This window comes from Pseudomyrmex gracilis, unplaced genomic scaffold (genome assembly GCF_002006095.1).
Source record: "Pseudomyrmex gracilis isolate BER0280 unplaced genomic scaffold, ASM200609v1 scaffold_114, whole genome shotgun sequence".
NCBI classification, from domain to species: domain Eukaryota; kingdom Metazoa; phylum Arthropoda; class Insecta; order Hymenoptera; family Formicidae; genus Pseudomyrmex; species Pseudomyrmex gracilis.
Genome location: NW_018020698.1, coordinates 52,948 through 74,132, shown reverse-complemented (window position 1 = coordinate 74,132; position 21,185 = coordinate 52,948). Strand labels below are relative to the sequence as shown.

Sequence of the window (21,185 nt, the reverse complement as noted above, 5' to 3'; positions counted from 1 at the left end):
CGCTCATGCTACGCTTTCGCTTTGGGATCAGCAAAGCGCGGCGATGGCAATTCTTTTTTTATTTTTTTTTTTTTTTTTTTTTTTTTGCTTTATTTGCTATATCACACTGTGTTTATAATTCTTATTTGATGTTTTTTTTACTGGTAACAGAAATTACCGCGTCATCATATTTATCTTCGCTCATGCTACGCTTTCGCTTTGGGATCAGCAAAGCGCGGCGATGGCGATTCTTTTTTTATTTTTTTTTTTTTTTTTTTTTTTTGCGTTTTATGCGCGCTAACGTTTCTACAAACTTGTGCGATTTTTTATTAATTTTCTTCAGATTTAGCCGATTTTATGTGTCTTTTTGAAGAGAGATGTGTGATTCTCTCGAATCGGGAAAATGTTTCTTTGCTTTTCTCGAATTTCTCGACCCATATTAAGCAAGCAATTTCTTGTTAATACCCCAGCGGATATTTTGATTTACAAAAGCGCGCGCGAAGAGACGACGTAACGGTTTTTGTTGACGGGCAAAGATGGTGTACGTGCCCACGGAAACGAGTAGATTTCCTGCAGCAAATTAAAGTTCGAGACGTGGGGAGGGGGATGGGCAACAAGTCGACCGAGGCCAAAGACAAACGAGAAGAGAAACGTTGTCACATCGGTGTGTGTGTAATTTCTTTTGCTCCATTTCGAGAGTCAATACACGCGTTGACCGAGAAAGAGAAGAAACACATTTCCACTTCAATTATTATTGTTATTCTTCTGTCTTTGCGAGCGCAATTATTTCATTTAAATCCGCACGAACGATACGCCTTCCGAAGAACGACGCGCGAGTTACCGCAAGTGCCAATTAAAAAAAAAAAAAAGTGATTAAACGAAGATAGAGAAACGCGGAGAAGCGCGGAAGTCTCTTTCTTCCAAGGCTGCTCTTCAGCGCGCAACGCTCTGAATTCTCTTGTAACGTGAGCGGAATAAATTCCGTTATATTGTGGATGCGACGGTAATCCTTTCTCACGGACACTCCAGGAGAGAAAGAGAGAGAGAGAGAGGGGGAGAGAGGGAGAGAGAGAGATCGCTTTTATCGCTTTAATTTAATTTCCGCTTAATAATTTACAGTTTACAGTTTAGCGACTGATATAACGTGCTCTTATGCTCTTCATATTTTTTTCATACTCTCGAGCAAGGTCAGTGGTAACATTTAATTTTCGCTAAACTTTGTGATGTAACATAAACTCGCGAAACATTTTTGAAAGAAGAAACCCCACGCGTTACTTCTTTAAAAAGTGTTAAAACACACATCGTATATAGTTTGTTTCGCATAAAAAACGTAGGAATTGCTCTGAACCATAAAGTAAAAGCGAAGCGACGGTTTACTATTTACAACAAAGTGAATAAACAAAAAAAAAGAAAACTTTAAAGACTCGTGAATAACACGACGAAAGATCGATCGTGGTAAATCCAGCGTCATCCGCTCTCGTAATAATCGCTTTTCTTCCGCTTAACAAAACGCTCGTTATTTTGCTCTCATCCCGATTCGCTCATTAATGAAGCCTTAATTAAGCGGAACTCGCCTTTTTTTTTTTTATCCGAACGATAGTTGCTTCCGGTTCCGCTTCCTTCCTTCCTTCTGTGCAAATCAACTAACCGAGAGATCGCTTTGCAGTGTGGTCGAACCGTGTCGATCGCCGTTTGGGATAAGACCGAAAATCCTCTCCTGTCCTCAACGTCCTTAAGACCCTTTTTTTTTTGTTTTTTTTAGTAAAATCTATATTTTGACCTGATGTAATCAGTTTCTGCTCTCAATAGATATTGCTTCTGTTCGAAGTTTATCGATCACCCCCCGAACGAAATTGTGTCTCTTTCGTGTGTACCGACAGTTCCGTCTCCTTCCGTGTATCGTTTGCCAATCTGCCGCACACGTGCATGTTGCCCGTCGTCTCTCCCCTCCAAGCCGAGGCGTCTCCTTCTAGTGTTGGTATCCTCGTTTCCCGACACGAGTCGTCCTGTGTTCTCGATGGTGTGGAGAGGTGCCATATCGACCTGGCCGCTGTCTAGACTAGACCTTCACCAGAATATGCCAACCAACCCGGCGGGGTCTAGTACCGTTATGACGCTCGCTTTTTTCGTCCTCGATATACATATATACAAGCGCGCGTCGATGAGAACGGCGAGATGAAACAACATGTGCCTCTTACATGTATCTCGTAAATTTTAGAAAACTTGTCACATCTCATGGGAAAATATAAAAAAAAGAAGAAAAATTTTGCCCGAACTCACGTCACGAAATTTCATAAAAAAGAAATCAAGGACACGGGAGAACACAATCGATACGCGCGTTTGTTTTGACGTTGAATAGAAGAGTTTAATTAGAAACAACGCGTAGGTACCGATGAGTATAATCGGCTCTTCTCGTCTTAATGGTCTTGATCTTCCATATACGATCTCGTTAACAATCAGCAAACGTGGCTGAGACGTTGTGCTCCTCTAATCTCCGAGCTCTAATCCGATCCGTCTATGCGAAATTGGAATCGAAAACAGTATCTCGTCGCAGAGAGAGACAGAGAGAGAGAGAGAGAGAGAAAGAGAGAGAAGTAAAACCCGCTCGGGTTGAAAGAAATTTTCGAAACGACAACACGTGTTACTTCCTCGCGAACGATCCGACGACCGTGTGAAATATGCCCGATTATAAAATTGCCACGTAACTCGTTGTCCGCTCTCGATATGCCGGACCTGTCGATAACAGTATTGAGAAATAACTCACACGAGTGTATAGAAAACAAGTACGAAAAAAAAAAATATAATAAAGAATAGATGAGTCGCGCGGATAGATAGTCGTGAATAATCGCAAAATATTAATCGCAGTGCGTGCGTGCGTGCGTGCGTGCTTGCGCGTGCGTGCGCGTGCGCGAGTGAATGAAAAAATATGAAATTTTCCTTACGCTCGAAAATCGCGTGAAAAATCGCAACGCGAGGAAAATATAAAAGTACATAAAGTAGGAAGAAATGTGCGAGAGAGAGAGAGAGAGAGAGAGAGAGAGGAAAGGAAAGCTTCGTGAACGTGGCGCGGCTGTCGTGGAAGTTATTAGGTCGAAGCCACTTCAGGAAAAATACCGACCGACGACGAAGCGGTAGGAGGATTTTCTAGCAGCGCGCAACCGGATATAACGAAGTATTACGATCTCCACACAAGCGGCATACGACATAAAGCGCTGACTTTTTGCGCTATAACATCGGTATATTATTTTTTAACTCCGTCGCTATACTTATACCGCACGTACAGACGATGTCGCGCACGAATGTCGCGCGATCTTCTCGTCGGTTGCTGCTGTTTTAGCGAGAAAAAAAAAATCTACGTTGTAATTAAAAATTATTTGCAACAGAAGATACTCTTTCGGGAAACTCGCACACTTTCTGTCTGCAAATTGACTTTTTACGCGAACGTTGCGAAAAGATCCGTTATTCAACTATGTATGCAGGGCAACGCGCGTGCACGTCGCTTGGAGCACACGAACGCGGAAAATAAATCTTTTTTTTTTCTAAAGGTTCGTCGAGAATCTCGATGAAAAACAGAATATTATTTCTATCAAACGGGATATTTTGAATTTTATTCAGGTATTATTATTATTATTATTATTATTATTATTATTATTATTATCGCAGAGAGACGACTGAAACGAGGAGAGCTCCGCAACACAAAGAGACTGAGTCTCCCACACGCGAAGGGAACGATCTCGTGAATATTTAAAGGTAAGTGTATTTCAGGTATGATATCTCGCGCAAAAGCGGGACAGAGAAGATGCTCGATTATAATAATAAATGGCAGATTGAAGTGGATGGAAACCGGAATCGATGTGAAATACGTACAACAATTCGTGAGGGCAAGACGTAGGATGTGGGAAATATCTGACAGTTGATCGACAAGGAAATTCACTTCAAAACGAACGACTAATTAGATTAAACTCGACTTCCATCGAGTATTCATCCGTCGTCATCCATTTACAGCTCTCTTTTTCTCTCTCTCTCTCTCTCTCTCTCCGCTGGAATTTCCTTAAATCTCTTAATCCGACAATTTCGTCAAGTTTCCAAAAAATGAAAATTCAAACTAAATCCAATTTTCTTTCTCGCACAATTTTCTTTCCTTCATTACTTTTTTCCATTACGTTAGTTAATATCGTTATCTACCATTTGCAAATATTGATCCTTAAAAGTATCGTCTCTAAACCCAATCATTGTATCGTCAAGAACGTTCGCGATCGATAAATCGCGAGTCTATACGCTTTTCAACCTCTCTCGACCCCTCACGCATCGCGTCTCGAAATTAAGAGGTTCCGAGGAGGTTCTTGAGTAATCGAGGAAGCGCAAGACTTGCGTCCGACTATGGGGGATTTTTTCCTCATCGAAAGGGAAAGACAAAGACACCGTAAAAAGCGGTTTCGCGACAAGAAGAGGAGCGCGGCTTGGCTATTTTTCTGAAAGCGCTCGACAACGCACTCGATGCAGTCTCGGGAAAAAGTACTTTGCCTCTAAATACGCCGATGTAATTCTTTTTATACATATATATATATATATATATGTATAAACATATATCGACGACATCGAGCAAAGATGTCTGACCTAAGCGCTCTAATGTTTTGTCCTACCGCAAATTTGGAATATAAATAGAAATTATAATTCGTCACTCCCTACGTATAATCCCCATAACTCCAAAATACAAATTTTAGAGGACAACAGTTCAAAAGTTTAAAGCTTCATATGTTTCCCTTAGTTAAGGGATCTTTCGGTTTCAAAGTTTTACCTTACTTACGAATATTTTTTTTTTTTTAACGATTATGACTTAAGGCTTGTTGAAATTAAATTCGTTACATGTGTGTATATATATATATATATATATATATATACACAGAAATATAAGGCCTTACGAGCCGTTTCCAGGATGTTGAGCGGAAACTGTACGTGTATATATATATATATATACACGTACAGTTATATATATACACACGTACAGTTATATATATATATATATATACACGTACAGTTTCCGCTCAACATCCTGGAAACGGCTCGTAAGGCCTTATATATTTCTTGATTTTTTTTTTTAATATTTGGTGACCATAAAGAACATGACTTTCTAATAGCGATTTCGGCTGGTCTGCACCGGTGTGCTACCTGTGTAGAGTTGGTGCAATTGTGTGCAACACCGCATCGGTGTGTGTACTGATTACACTAACTGGCTCCGACTAATTTGTGAGAGCCACTTTGTGTACACCCAACATGCACNTATGNGGTGTACTGAGCTCAGACGAATACGCGGAACCAGCAAAAAACTGCTGCCATTCGACCAGCCGAACACACAATTTGCACCGACACCCGAAATGTGCAGTCGGTGCAAACCAGCCGAAATCGCTATAAGTGTCACTATGCAATAAACTGAAAATTCCGCACGTGACATTTGTGTAATTATACATAGGGAGTGACGAATTCAAATCAAACCGTAAAAAAAAAAAACAGTTTACCTTTTTGTGCTTTCAATTCATCTTATCTTCTCGCAATTGTCACACATCGATTGTCAATATCTGTTGTGTCGGTAGGCAAAAGTCCGATGCAAATCGGACAAGTCGAAAAACTTGCAGTTTTATCAGAATTTAACAACGCAAGTTAAACGAAACTAAATCACGGGTTTTCCCTCTTCCCGATGCACGGTAAAATAGAGAACGTTTCTTACCATCGGTAAGGAAACTCGCAGCTAACGAATTTTCCTTATCGATCGTTGTTAACACACGTTCGAGGGATATACAGATGCCATGGGTTCAGAAAAAAAACATATATAAATAAATATTGTGATAAAATTCCAGAAAGAAAGCAACGTATTATGACATTTTAAAATTTACATGTTCGAATTTTGTCAGAAAATGCGAAATCTAACCTAACCTGTAGCTCCTTTGTAAAAATGTACAGCACACTTTCGTGAAACGTACAAGCGCACGCTCATATTTTTCCAATTATTTTCAACCGCAAATCGGAATTTGGGATCATTGAAGAAATTTCATCGCGTATCGATCCTCACAGCGCGATTCGATTCCTGTTCCGATCCTGTTCGGCGAATATGCCGTTGCAACCGGCTCGAAGCGGCAAAACGAGATACACGGCGCGCAGACCAACAAACGCAATAAGTCGTCAGATACTTTCTAGCCCGCGGCCTGGTATGTATCGCGAAACGCAACTCGCGCTCCTCTCGCGCGGTTCTTCGACGATGCATTCTCGCGGCTGCGTGGCATCGCGAGAAACCTTCGCCGCAGCTTTTGACAAACTATACACGTCGCGAAAATAAAAGTAACATGGTTTCTTTTTTTTTCCTCAATTTGTCTCGATCGCGAATATACGGTGAGATAAAAAACGTAAAAATCTTCATAAATCTCAAGGTAGTTTCTTCAAGCAACGTTTTTGCCACATATATCGTATAAAAATTCATATTTCAAAGAGTTTTATCATAAACTTTTTCCAACATTTACTAGAACAACACAGGCGCGCGTTACGCGCACGTTATTGTTATTTTTATTTTAACGTGTTGTGTCGGTGAACACAATCTGTCACCGCGATATGACAGCTAGTATATACGTCTTACAAACTATATATGATGTGTGCACATATGAGAGATGTCAGAAATAACGCGTGAAAATTAAACTCGAAAAATAGTGAAAGAGAGAGAGGAATGGAAAAACAACACGTTTCTAAAGACACGTGACTAAAGTACAGTCACGTGACTGTAGTCACATGTTTTTCTTCTTTTCCCTATCACGTGACTTTACTTTAGTCACGTTTTTTAAAGACAAAGCGACTTCGTTGCGCGTGAACTTGGCGCGAGGCACTACCGTGCCTCTTGATTCGAATAACGTGAATCGAGAAACACATCCGAGAAACGTCCAATCAGCGTCGAGATAAAAGCGGCAACAATCAATATCGAGAGAATCGATTGTGATTATTTACACACGCTTTTTCTGGTAGAGAGAAGAAGAAAAAAAATCATGTGTCGCGTATTACACATGTAAATAAAAGAAATTCTGAGAAACAACGAAACAAGAAAAATTCTGAGAAATAATAAAACAAAATCAGAATTGTACATAAAACACGCACGCACGCACGCACGTAAAATCACTGTCGCTTTCTCGTATATACAGAAAAAGTAAGATTTCACCGAGGCTTTTCTCTACTTTCCGCGATGCGCGCGTAATTGTTTTCTACGCCGTGTCGCGTGCAACGCATACAAATAATAATGCGCGTTAGCTTCGGTGTCGCTACATATATTTTTTTACGTTTCAAACAAAACTAATTTACTCTTTCGTGAAAAAATGTGCATAAAAAATTATCACACAAGAGTCAGTCGATCTTTTTTCGCTTTGAGTTACAAACAAATTGTTTTTACAAATAATTATCGCAATAACTAAATTAACGAAAGTAAATAGAACGGATTTGAAAGTATCCGAGATTCGTGCAAAATTATTACTCGGCAATTTGCGATTAAAGCAACTTGTTAAAACAACCGCGAGATTATCTCGGCGAACAAAATTAATGGAACATGCGATAATGACAAGTTACACACATTCACCGTTTATAACATGTATATAAGACGACAGGTGGGGTACCGAGTACGTGATCTCAAGGTAATTCAAGGTGATTCGTACGTATTCGCGAACCAATGGAACTGCGCGCTGCTCCAGATCGACGCGACGATCGTGTTCCGTTGCAAGACCTCGCGCAAGAAAACGCGTGCATCGCTTACATTTTCACGACACTTAACGGTCGCCAAACGTACCGTTATTTCACGCGATTATTAAATACACAGTTTGAGAAAAAAATGCTCGAGCGACGGTTTGAAACAGCGCGCGCGCGCTTGTTCGCGAGCGTCGGTTGGTATCTTCTTCCCGATCAAACAGAATAAAAAGTATTTACAAGCGAGCTTCGCGTCGTGAGAGAAGAAGTAGGTACTGGAAGTTCGCCTCTTCTCGCAAAGGGCGACTTCCTATGTATATATAGGGCACGATTAAAAATACTTAATTACGTAATCGTCGCCACCGCAGCATGGAGACCCACCAAGGCGTGAGAACACTCGTTCGAGCTCACACCGATATAAAAATATGTACTTTTACAGAATCACAAAGAAATAATAGAGGTCGGCGTGGCGCGCGGCCAGTTTCTGCGATGCGGGACGGCGGCGTGGACGGCTCACGCTAATTATGCCCCCGGCCTGGCGTTAGTAGGTAAAAGGCTGGTGTTGCACGACTCTGGTTGTGCTCCGACGACGGAGGCCAGATCATACTCTCTGTATAAGCGGGGATATAGTAACGGGCTCCGTCGTAGGCGTAGTCATTGCGAGATAATACGTACACGCTATAAAACTACCACCACCGGCTGCGGCTTCGTAACCAATCGGCCGTTTCGCCGCACTTCGCTGCGCATTTTGCTTTGTACGGCGCGCCGGTGCACAATGCTCCCGTTGTCGCACAGATACACAGTCCGCCACGTAGGTAGGTAGATAGCGAGTAGGTAGGTAGGTGGATGGGTAAGCTGGGTAGGACTCTTGTTCAGAGAATCTTACGCGCTATCGTCTTGGATCTCGATACGTGAGAAGAATCTGAAAAGATTCCTGGAAACAACGAAATTCCAGGAAACGCGCGCAATTTTGTTGTGTTGTAAAAGAACAAGAAATGAGAGAACTGAGATAATAAAATAAACAGAAAATGAAAAACTACGACCTTGTACTCCTGGTAGAGAAGTACCTTTGGGAATCGTCTTAAGATCTGTCACGAGATGCTGACAGTTTTATTGGCTACAACCGAAAATCAACTCAAGAAGATCGTAAATCTAGAAGATCCGACTGTGTGAGCACCAGAGAGTGCATAACAAGTCTCTTAAATTATGAAATCTAATTAAAATCCAAGACGGTGTGAATAATTTACGAAAACGCGCCGCGCCGACTTCTTCGCAGCCAGTCGGCGGAGAGAGAGTCGCGCGCAGGGGTAATCTCTCTCTCTCTCTCTCTCTCTCTGCACAGTAATTTAATTTATATACACGAACTTTCCCCGGTTACACACAACTACTTTCCTACTTTCGTTGCAACGTACCATAAAGAGGTAAAACGTGGTGTCGTGTATTTTCGACGAAACGTTCTTTCTACTTCAAAAAAAGTAATTCGCAGAAAAAATTATGTTTTCGTTTAAATAAGTTCTCGAAATGAACGTCAGAAAAACGTGACGTTTTCTCACGAGGAAACGAAAGAGCTTATTAAAAGATTAAAGATCCAATTAGTTGTATTGAAGTTTTTTTTTCTTTGATTAGGACTCTTGAATTTTTTCAAAGAAGATAGACGGCGCTCATTAGAGAGCTATTGAAATTTTCTTACGAAACATCTTACTGCCGATCTCAAATTTCGATCTCTCGAGTTTTCCTCGATCCTCGAGCGATCGCATTTCCTTGGAAAGGAAAATTCTCTCGAAAAAAACACGCGGCAATGGGCGACGCTACGCGTGCGAGAAGAGAGAAATATTCTCTCGGACATATATATATATATATATATTGTATATTACAAAACACCGTATATTACAAAACTTTTCGTTTCTACGCGTTTTACCGAACTTCGTTCGTGGCTCGTTTTCTGCCGCGTTCAGCGCAAATTGAGAAAAACTTTTGCGTGCGATTTTTTCACGGTAACAAGATATCTCTAATAAATATCAATGTTGAAAAACAAACAACAAAAAAACATCAAAACTTTAATTAAAACTCAATTACCGCATTTGATTAAAAATTGATTTTGCTGCGCGCAAGTTATTAACAAGATGATTAGTTTTTTTCTTCTTTTTTTGTTTTGAAAGAAACACACGTTTCGAAACTTGAGAAAATTTACTAAAGACAAAATTGTTAAATGTGAAGTCTAGTTTTTTTTTTGTAACGTACGTAACTTTGAGCAATTTTTTTGCAACGCTCGGCTTTAAAGACGCGCGGCACAAGAATTCCAATGCAGCAGAGATTGAAATCCTTCTCTCCCATCAAGATTTTCTCGACACCCTGTGTGTGTGTTTGTGTGTGTGTGTGTGTGTGTGTGTGCGCGCATCGGACGCGGAAAACGAGTCCGGAGGAAACTCGCGTCGCTCCTTTTCCCAAAGGGAGCGGCACCGCACTATCGATCGCACTTACGTCGAGAGAAACATCGTGTTTCGTCTCTCGACGGAATGCAACGCATGAAAAACTCAGGGAAAAACTCTTTGTTCTTAAGCAGTTGTCCAAAGCGGCAGCGATAAGAGTCTAATGATATATCGCAAAAACTATTATCGCGAGCGCGCTTCGAGTGTGTGTCGAATAAAATCTCTTTATTCTTTTCTTCATTGTGACAAATTGTTCGCGCGCGCGTGCGCGCGCATTTTACACGCAAACAATTATCGTGTTTCGTGAAAGAGAATGGTGCGTATTCTCTTCTCGAAATAGAAAACACAAAAAAAATATGGCACAATCTAAACAAAAGAACAATGCGGATCGAGAGCTCTAATATACGTTGCGAAGTATTGGCTCTCCGAGGGATTTAACCCGACAAAAAACATCGAGAAAGCAATTCGACGAACAATAATAAATCCGGATCGCCATTGTCGTGATCGCGCGCGAGTGTTCTCAACATACTCGAAGAAAAGAGTTTCGCCAAGGGTGCTCTATAATACGCGCTATATATATATATATATATAAGCGTGCGTAAACATTTCATTCGGGCTCTCGGACGATCCTCGGACGTCGACGAGAAAGAATTTCCGCGGAGGGTTGGACAACAATTGCCTATAAAAACGCGACGGAACCGCACGCGTGCGTTTCCCACATATGTATGTGTATGCGCCTCGGCTTAATCCGACGTCGTAGTGTTTCGAGTAGAAACGAGACGTACATAATGTGCGTCGAGGATCCGAAGCTGCAACGGCACGTGTCGCGTGTCACACAAGCACGTGGTTGTAGTATTAGAGAGGGTGTGAGATCGGCGAGCGAGATTATCGAGAACGTAATGAACATCCGGTATTATCAATCATCACGTTATCCATCCTGGTTCTCAATATTCCACAAATCACGCGAACGCATCGATTAATTGAGAAGTCTCGAAGACAGCTGTAATATACGTAAAATTATTATTATTGTTATTATATAATTAAAATATGCATATAATAATTAATATTATATACGTATTTTAAATTACATTCTTCGTTGAAATGTTTGACTTCAATTTCTCTGCCGTACGAGTCGAAGCCAGCTTTTACACAACGGCGTTTTTAACGATTCTCAGATACGGGTTACAGGTGCGTTCCGTTATCTCCGTTTATGCAGGTATTGCATTTCTGCAATGTGACTATTAGAATCGATTTCACGGAAAATTGCCAAGTGTGTTCCGCAGAAAACAGTCGTTCGCGACGCGGCTTCGATATTGCTCTCAATCTGTAATTTGCGCGCGCGTTTAGTTTGAACGCGCAATATATTCCCTCTTCTTTCCTATGTGTGTCGCCGTCACGCGAACAACCGTTACCGGTTTAATCGTCGTGGTATATACGATTTTTCCGGAACGAAAAAACGGGGGGAGTAAATGACGCGCGTGTCGTGTATTATTTCTTTGCGATGATTGTGCGAGACACGCGAATCATCACAATGCTTGTGCGTGTTTCGCAATAAAATATCAACGCGATACCGATGCGCGTCTCTCGTTCGTACCAGTTCGCGAAACGTCACTCAAATCTCGAGCGGTGACCGCGTGTATATATAAATATCGCATGTGTGATCGATAATATCGGCAGCAATAAATTACAGCAATTAATTCAACGGGACATTTGATACGGAAGCAAGTGATTATTAAAATTGTTTTTTTTTGTTTGTCTCTCGCAGTTGTGAGATAGCTGTTAAAACAGTTTTTTTTTGTTTTTTTTTTTGTTTTTTTCGCGTTATTCTGTTATTCATTACTTCTGCACATTTGTTTGTAATTGAAGTATGGATGTAATTTTCTCGAGCGTACAGCGAAAATATTCTCGTAATGGCTTCCTGGCAAAATTGCAGCGTAAGCGCATTAACATTCCGATCTAGGAATAGATTAGAAAGTTTTGAAAATTTCCAGGAAGATTACGATTTAGACAAAGCGTTCGCTCTAAACTTCTTGTAGCGAATATCGTCAACACAAGCGTTGACGATATTCACGTGTGAGTCATTCATATAAATTATTGATAATTAACAATAAATTTAACACCTATTAATTAGATATTTTATGCTATCCTTATTAATTATTTATTATTATTATTATTATTTATCGCAATAATTAATATTTAACGAACATATTCGACTACGGATTTTAATTCAACTCAAAAAGTGATAATACACACAGATTCGCAAAATTAATCGATTATCTTAATCTCAACTTCATCTTCGTGAATTAAAATTCGGTTGATGAAAAACACCGAGACTTTATACCAATAAAAAATCGCAAATTCTCTCGCGGATCTTTATTACTACGAACTTATTACTCGTCACGTCTGTAATTTGCGAAACCTGAAACTCTGAGAAGAGGGCATTTTAATTTGGTAAGGTCGATAGGGTGTGGAAACGTCTCACGTGGCGCACTAATATAAACAGGGTAGTCTTCGACAACGAGGGAGGGAGAGTATGTCCGCATCTACGTGTCCACGAACCCTCTTCTCTCGTGTGGCATGAGCAATAAAGCTCGCGTTATTATTAGATCGGTGGACCCTGTTATTTTTTTTCGATATAAAGATCATAGTCCGAGTTATCGACTTTGCGCGGCGTTCGTACCAAGCCCGAACCGAGCGCGCGGCTGAGATTGGAAGTCGGTCGATAGAAACGCTGACGTTGCCGAGGCCTCGCAGCCCATGCATAGTGATTGGACTATTAAACGAACGAGCTAACAGTAACTTCAAAATAAAAACAAAAAAAAACACACACACACACACACACACACATGATACAACGATCTCGAAACGCCATCGTTCTATCGATTTGGTTTGACGATTTTCACAAATAATTTTTACGAAGCCAAAAGAGAGAAGTGGTTCTATATTTAACGTAAAAATAAAATGTTGCTAAAGGTTTGCAGAGTATGACCTGGATGATACATCGACATTTAAATAAATATCGATTCTGTGGCAAATTTGGAATTTCGACTTCGACGAAAATGTTGAAAGAGGAAGCGGGAGCGTTGGGAGTTTATTAATCATGCGAGAGAATCGAGGGAACTCTATTAAATATAGTACACTCTGTATTCAAATCGACCTCGCCGAGCCGAGTTATCAGTCACTGACGAAGCGAAATAGGGAAAGAGAACTTCGGTGACAATAGAAGATCGTATCCGACGTAACGTCAATTATTACGACAATGTCGTCGCAACGACGACAATAACTATTGTACACGTCGGCTAATTGTTTCGTGAGAACTAACAATTAGTCGAACTGCTCGCGAGCTTAGACGGAAAATGCGTCAAATTAACATTGTCAAATCGAGTACCACATCTTTCGTTTAAGATGACGTACACTTCTCGCGTACACTTCTCCCTCGTGTCGAAATTAAAACGCGCACGTACTCGCTCGGGCGATGAAAAACCAATAAATTAATTTTGCAAAGATTAACGAAAGAGAGAAAGAGAGAGAGAGAACCGCGCGGGAAAGCGAGAAAAATATTTAAAAAAAATAAAAAAAAAACAACAACAACAACAACGTCAACCGGAGGTGTGTTATTTTCCGCGTGATATCACGTCGGGATAACTGCTTATAAAAATACAGAAACCTTTTTAATATATGCGCGCGTGTGTGTGTATAATATATAAGATGCTTCTATTTTGCGACGAAGAAAGAAAATGTCACGTTGAAAAATAAAGAGGGTGTGAGATAAGTAGATATTCATGTTATCGAATTTCAACTTGGTCCTCGTGCCACTTTCGCGCGACGAAAAACGTCAGATGTCGTGAGATATTAAATAGATAGGCAGAGAGACAGAAAGAGGAAGAGAAAGAGAAAAAAAGAGAAAGAGAGAAAGCCATACTACAAACATACTTTTATAAGTTTGTTTCGTTGTAACGGCGCAGCTCGGGGGGAAGGGAAGGAACAAATACACATGTGTGTGTGTGTGTGTGTGTGACATTACTTCGCGTTTCAAGTTTAAAGATTCATCTCGAGCCGCCAAACGTGATTTCCGATCTACACGTGCTATATTCTATCGTGCAACAAACTCCATCGCGTAACGCGATACACTCGCTGTTTGCCGAGAGGGAAGCGAAACGTGACGCGGGGATATTGACGATTTCGTGTCACGTGCACGCACGCGTGACAGTCACGAAATAGTACCCGTCCCGAAAGCCAATCCCAATCGATAAACCGGTATATATATTGCCGGACCGAATCCTATAAATTGTTATCCCATCATTTGGGACTGTTCTGCGCGGTTCGAAACCGCTTGGCAGACGAGCTCGTCAAATTGTTCACCAAAATTCCGTGTCTATGCGTTTCTAGACCGCTGATCAAATTCTGATTGGCGTAATCAGCCGACAGCCTGCCGCGAATAATTCATGTAAAACACGCCGAACGCACTTCCAAGAAATTAATTGTAACACAGAAGTTTATCCAACGAACCCCAAAGAAGAGTTTTGTCTTCGTAATCTTCGTAGAATTTGCAAAAAGAAAAATTATCTAAAAGCAACAATAACAAAGCAATAACGCACTCCTTTATACGATACTCCGACAACGCGGTTTTGATACGACGCAGTAAAAAAATTGTGCAAAATTATTTTATAACGCAAGATCTCATATTGCGCCGATTTATTTCACCGAACGCATTTGGTTATGTATGTCATCATTTCAAAGAGTTTTGTTTGACACACGGTTTTCATACACAACGACGTAACCGAGATGTTACGTGAGAGAGGGTTGTCTTGCAAACTATTATATAAACATAGAAAAAAACAAAAAACGGTGCTGCATTTGTTTCGCGCTCTTTTGAAAAATCTTATATAAGAGAGAATTATATTTTGAGAGAAACAGAGATTTTTTGTACGACTCTTCTCTCTCGTTAAAACTACGCGCGTAATCTTGCGCTTGGTCTATAAAGATGATTTAAAGCATCTCACCGGTCATCCTGCGTGACAGTAATGTCGGGCGGGGGCGGAGGGGGCGAGGCACCGTCTGTAGCATCCAGCTTGCCGGCTTTTTACGCTCTCTTGGGATTCCCCTGAGAGAGAGAGAGAGAGAGAGAGAGAGAGAAGGAGAGACGATGCGTCGCTCGATGAGGAAGCGCGGAAACAAACGTTGTGCGAGGAACTCGCGAACTCTCGTCGTCTTCTTCGTGCCTTCTCCTTCACGCCGACGACATCGCCGTTGTATATACTCCGTTGGAATGTCGCGCCTCCTCTTATCGCCGGGCCGATCGATCGATCGGAATCGCGCGCCGCGACGATCTCGACGATGTCCCGCTGCACATCGGCACAAAACACTCGCTCTCTTTCTCGTCGGGATATATTATCTTATCTTGCTTCAAGTCAGGAGAGTGATCCCACCGGTCTCCGTTCACTTCGTTTCTTCTTCGCTTCTCTGTTCGTCAGTCAATCCGCGCGACCCAAGTTAATTCACGCGTTCCGTTTCACACGAAACTCACGACGACGAAGTCGTCCAATCAACCGCTTACCACGTCCGGGACCTCGTAAACTCTTTAAAAATTCCCGCGGCGACCCACTCTCTCGTCGAGAGACTGTCCTCTCGCGCGTTTCACGATTCTCTTTCTCTCTCTCTTTTTCTCCCTTTAGCCGCTAATCTTCTCCTCTTCGATTCCTCTCGGGGACGCTTCTCTGCACGCGCGATTGCGCAAGGCGTCGGAGTCGCGCGATTTGCTCGCCGGCGCGTAATATTCGTACTTAAAACCGTTATACGCGCCGCGGAGAGACTCCGCTATTAGATTTATTACGGAATACCGCCGTCACGTTTCTGTACGAGCCGAGGAGGTGAAAGCGAACGGCGGCCGATTATCGCGCCGAGCGTAGGCACACTACACTCTCCGACGTCCTCGTAAACGCGGTCGCCTCTCCTGCGCGCCGAATACCGCAAACCAATATACGCGCCGAAGTGCTCGCCGATACTTCGGCCCTGACGAGTTGTGTTGCCACTCCAACAAGACTTGCGCCTGTCCTCGTAAAAGCGGTCGCTGTTCCGGCTTTTACACCAGATACCCGTCGGTGTTCAATCGATTATCGCTTTAGTTTGAAACGCGCGAAAAACTGCCGCAACATTCGCGCGCGAATCGATTATTTCCTCGTGTATCATATCGCTCGATCTTTTGTTTGTTTGTTTGTTTTTTTTTTTATCGGACACTTTTGCAAATGTTGTGCGACACTCTCGTCGATATCGTCGCGAAAGCGCGCGCGGGTCACTGCGCTTTCGGCATGCGCGCCGTCTCGAAAACGAGTTTCGAACGATCGAGTCCGCGCTCGATCATCCGCGCGCCGATTTTATCTGCGGAAAAACTCTCTCTCTCTCTCTGTTCTCCTCGATATCGTTGAGATATCTTGACGTTAAAACTCTCTCTATGTCTCTCTCCGACGATAAGATAAAGCTTTTTTGAAAAAAAGCTGAAAATATTTACTCCTCTCTTCGTAAAAGAGCCGACGTGATCCTCAAACCTGTCTCGCACGAGGCAACAGGTTTTTATCTCTTTGCCTTCTTTCCGAGAAGACGAAAATCCACTTGGCGAGGAAAGGAATTTTACAGAGTCACTTGCGACTGTGGATGGGTAACACACTTAAATCACTTTGCGAATTATTTCGACCGCAATTTGACACGTTCAAGTTTCTAACTTCTTTCTTGTTTCGAGACGTGACTGATGGTTTATTTCTGCTCCGCGCTGAAGTCCTCAACGTTCTTCAACCCGCGACACAACGCTCTCGACGAAGTGCGCGTTTATTCCAAGCGACGGCTTTCTCTCCTGTTGCAACGGGTTTTGATTGTCTTCCCGGGCGATTAAGCTCGGAAGACAATTCCTCTAGCACTTCGAACGATCTTCTTCCAACCCCAACGAGAGTTCCTTTTTTTTCTCTCTCTCTCTTTCTCTCTCCCTCTATATCTATCTTGTTGTCTCTTTCTAGATACCAATATATCTGGAATAGCGTAAATTCCGAGCGTAGGTGTTCCTGTACGTTAACCGGATAACGGCTGCCGATAGGAATTACTACGAGCGCTCCGTTTTCCGCAACGGCGCGCGACAAACCGTGCTTCCTCTTTTCAAGCGCGATTACGTCACCTGCAGACGGAAAGACGTGATTGCATCCGACTTTATAAATCGAGAAGCGCGGAACTCACTCGCGTGGGTGTCACTTTTGTCGCGCGATCGCGTGACGCGCGCGGGAAAAAATCCATCGATATGTACGTATACGTCGATCGATATATATCAGTCTTCTAACTCGCGCGTATCTCCGCACTATTTGACAAATGACGTTCCCATTTCGCTCCTCCAGAGCGCGGGGGAGGGTGAGTTTCTCGCGGACGGCGCGGAATTTATGCCCGGCGCATCTGCTGCATCGTTCGTTTTCAGAAGAGAAAAAAGAGAGAGAGAGAGAGAGAAAGAGAGAGAGAGAGACAGAGAGCGACAGAGAGCGATCCTGCGGACTCCGGACTTGGAAATCGCGAGATCGGAATGCGATTCCGCGGGTGCAGTCGCTATTAATCGCAACGCTCGCCGGCCGCCACGGAACACTCGACAAGACTGGAGGTTCTCTCGGTAGGTGAGGCCGGCCTCTTTCTCTCTCGCACGTTGATCAGGAGCGTACGCCACACGGGGGAACCGGGTAGGATTCGTTCCGTATAAAAAACTGTCTGATGATTGTCAAAAATGTGACATAGAAAATTGTTGGGGGAAGAGCAGCGTTTCAAGTAATTTCATGAAAATACGACGATTCTCTCGAGATATCAATCGCGATATTATTTTCACATATTTAGTCTCGAGAAAAATACCGTCCGTTAAAACTATTTTCTTGCAGTGTCGATTTTTTTCGTAGAGTGACGCGTCAAAAATTGCACGCCAGTTTCTTTTTTATAGCACGTAACATTGAATAATGTTTTTTTTTGCGCGAGAAAAAAAAACTGCCGCTATTTTTCCAAATCGCTGACATATACTGTACGTTTGTGTTTGACGCAATATGCAAAGTTGCGTCTCGATGTGCGTTATGTATCATAGCGATTGCGTTACGTTATTGTTTTTGTATCGGTTGACTGATTCAAATTACGCTGACGCGACGACAACTGCATCAGTTGTATCATCATCGTCATATTTGCAGCGCGCAACATTTGACATTCACGTCACGCAACAATCTGTTCGCATGATGACAAAACAAAAAAAGTTTGAACAGCGATTGAAACTTTGGTTAAATCCGATGCGAAATACAATACGTTTAAAAACGGATGTTGGTTTTTTGTTAATTACCGCGAGTAATAAAGAATTTTAATACGAAATGTGGTGAGGTAGTTAGAAAAAGCGCGAATTTGGCGAAAGAGTTAAAAAAATTGTCTGTATATAAGAAACAAATCATGTACTTCGTACTTTTTCATTGATCGCACTTTCCGGTTCAATAAAAAAGAAAAAAACCTCAAATAGGCATCGCGTACAACGTGTACAGCACTGCCGCACACGTAGGCTTTCTCTCTCTCCGCCAATTTTCCATCCTTCTCCCTCTCTCTTACTCTCTCGGTCTACTTCATTCTTTGATTCTGTCTCCGTTGCACCAGACAAAACGTACTCGCTTTAAGTAGGATGTCCTCGTCTCTCGCTCTTTCGCCCTCGCTCTGCACAGCCTGGCCGATCTCTCCTTTGCCATTTATACCGAAGTAACTCTCGGGCGAGTTCGTAAATTTTCGGCACGAACGACAGAGACGAGGAAGACAACCAAAATGAGATGCCGTATAGTGCTCGAGAGTGAGAGAGAGAGAGAGAGAGAGAGAAAGAGACAACGGAGAAAAGAATAATAAAAATTTTTAAGTATCAAGTAGCGAATACTACAAACGAGAAGATAAAGCACATAAAAAGCAGAGATGCGCGGCATAAAGAGAAGGAATTACGGAGGTGCGTCAAATATTTACGCGCGCGTGCAAAAAAGCACGCGAAGTAACATGTGCAATAATAATATTACAAAAAATTGAGCAAAACTTTACAAGCTTTTATCGTTTGTCTTTTTTATTTGTTAAGTATATGTATGTGTGTGTGTGTATATAAACGCTCCGGGAGCGTATTTATAAGACAAATAAATGTTTTGCATAAATATAGCAAAACACTCAGAAAAGATAGAAAAATACGACGTAAAGAGAGAACGAGAGAAGTGTCATTTCGTCATCGCGGAGAGAGGCAAGACATGGCACAATGACACAAAAGATAATAAAAAAGAAAAAGACATACACGCGGTAAAAGAGCGAAAGAAAAAGCGAGACGTGGGAAAAAACGAAGCGCGAGAGAAAGACAGAAGAATGCACAAAGTGAGAAAGAGAAAGAGAGAGAGGGAGGAGGAGGAGGAGGAGGAAGGTAAAGAGAGAAGCTATGAAATGAGAGAGGAGAGAAGGTTCTCTCCCACGTAACCACGCCCCACGTTCGCCGACAGATTTTTACGTGCAGACGACGACGGGAAAGAGGGGATGTCTATGGGGACGCCGGAGACGCGGAGAACCCCCTCTCTCTCCCCCCCGTTTGCACCGCGCAAAACGTATTTTCTCTGTTTCTCCCCCGCTGCCGACGGGGTGAAAATACACGGGAGAACGTAGCGCAGGATTTCCTCGGAAATACGCGATCCCGGGACACGCCAGAGCGACTAGCCGCGTCTGCTCTATCATCGGGCACCTTCCCCCCCCCCCTCCCAGGGAGGAATCACGGGAGGAAGAGGCAAATTAAAAACGCGGCCGTAGAGATTAATTTGTTGAAATAAGATATTGCGCGCTCTTTTTTATGATAGTGTAGTCGCCCGGTGCTTTTATACGATAGCCGGACCGCGGTCATCACCGACGTCGTCTGCTCGCCTATGCACATTAGACGCATGCAACACACGAAGAGCGTCCCGTTCCGCCAAGCGGCAGCCAAGCGTGTGATGGCCGCGGATAATAAGCGCTCCACATTCCCTTTTTTTCCGCGATGCAGCGGCATCGAGCGCCAATAAAGAGCGCCCGCCGTGCGCGAGCGTGTATGTCTTCCGCTTAAACAGTCTCCTTAAAGGCAACAAAAAAAATTAAAAAAAAAATTTAAAAAAAAAAAAAAAAAATAGAACGTTAATGTGAGCTCTCGATTCACCGAGAGTCTCGCACAAACGCACACAAGTTCCAGATCATTTAAAACAATCAGATATCACGAATCGTCGCGCTCCCTTATATTTTTTTCGAATTTTATACCCTTTATTTTCATTTTTATATAAAGCAACAAACAAAATGCAATGCGCGCGTCGTCTAATTATTTTATCAGCTCTTGTTGTAAGTGCGCGGCCATCTTTTGAACAAACGAACGAAAAGTTCAAACGGGAGCTATTTTGGCTTTATTCGTATCTCGGAACAATAAGATTAATGAGAATTTCCGCGGCTGAAGGGAGAGAGAAAATTGTGACCGTAACCCTGACAGAGAGGTCAATTTATGAGCCCTCTCTCTCTCTCTCTCTCTCTCTCTCTCTTTCTCCGGACTGCATGTGACACGTACGCCGTGTCTCTCCAAATAACGTCGCACGAATTACACGACCATTAATATTAATCCATCAGTCGCGTTTTATTATACAATACATAACGCGAACATCTCGGCGTTATGAGCTTCGCAGCTTTGTATTTATTAAGCTTGTCTTGTTAAATTCAACAACGGAGGGCAGTGGAGAGAAAGAAATAAAACACAACGTAACGTTTAAACGCGTGATAAACTTGAATGTGTTATAGCGAGCGCGCAACGACAATTAATAGCAAATTAAACAATTCCGCCACGTTATATCACACACGCTCTGTTATTTCATGCGTTTTCCAGGGACACCCGGTATGCGCGCGAAGCCACGATGCACGTATTTACGATCGATTTCTGTCTCGATGGGTCCTTCGCGCACAGAACGCGCATTCGGTATAATATTAAAACACAAAAAAAAAAAAAAAAAAAAAAAAAAAAAGTAACGAACAGCGAGAGATGTCGCATCGTTGGAACGA

At 42.4% G+C, this 21,185-nt stretch overlaps 2 protein-coding genes across 2 annotated transcripts in view; both read right to left on the bottom strand.

Annotated features, from left to right (window-relative positions):
* LOC109856330 (rap guanine nucleotide exchange factor 2-like) overlaps positions 1-17,716 on the bottom strand; it is a 71,552-nt gene extending 53,836 nt beyond the window's left edge. The window contains exon 1 of the mRNA XM_020431466.1: positions 15,122-17,716. The gene's annotated coding sequence lies outside the window, so the exon portion shown is untranslated. The remainder of the gene's footprint in view (positions 1-15,121) is intronic.
* Positions 14,418-21,185, bottom strand: part of LOC109856321 (rap guanine nucleotide exchange factor-like) — a 36,165-nt gene continuing 29,397 nt past the window's right edge. The window contains exon 5 of the mRNA XM_020431448.1: positions 14,418-14,547. Within this exon, the coding sequence (XP_020287037.1) occupies positions 14,418-14,547 (130 nt within the window). The remainder of the gene's footprint in view (positions 14,548-21,185) is intronic.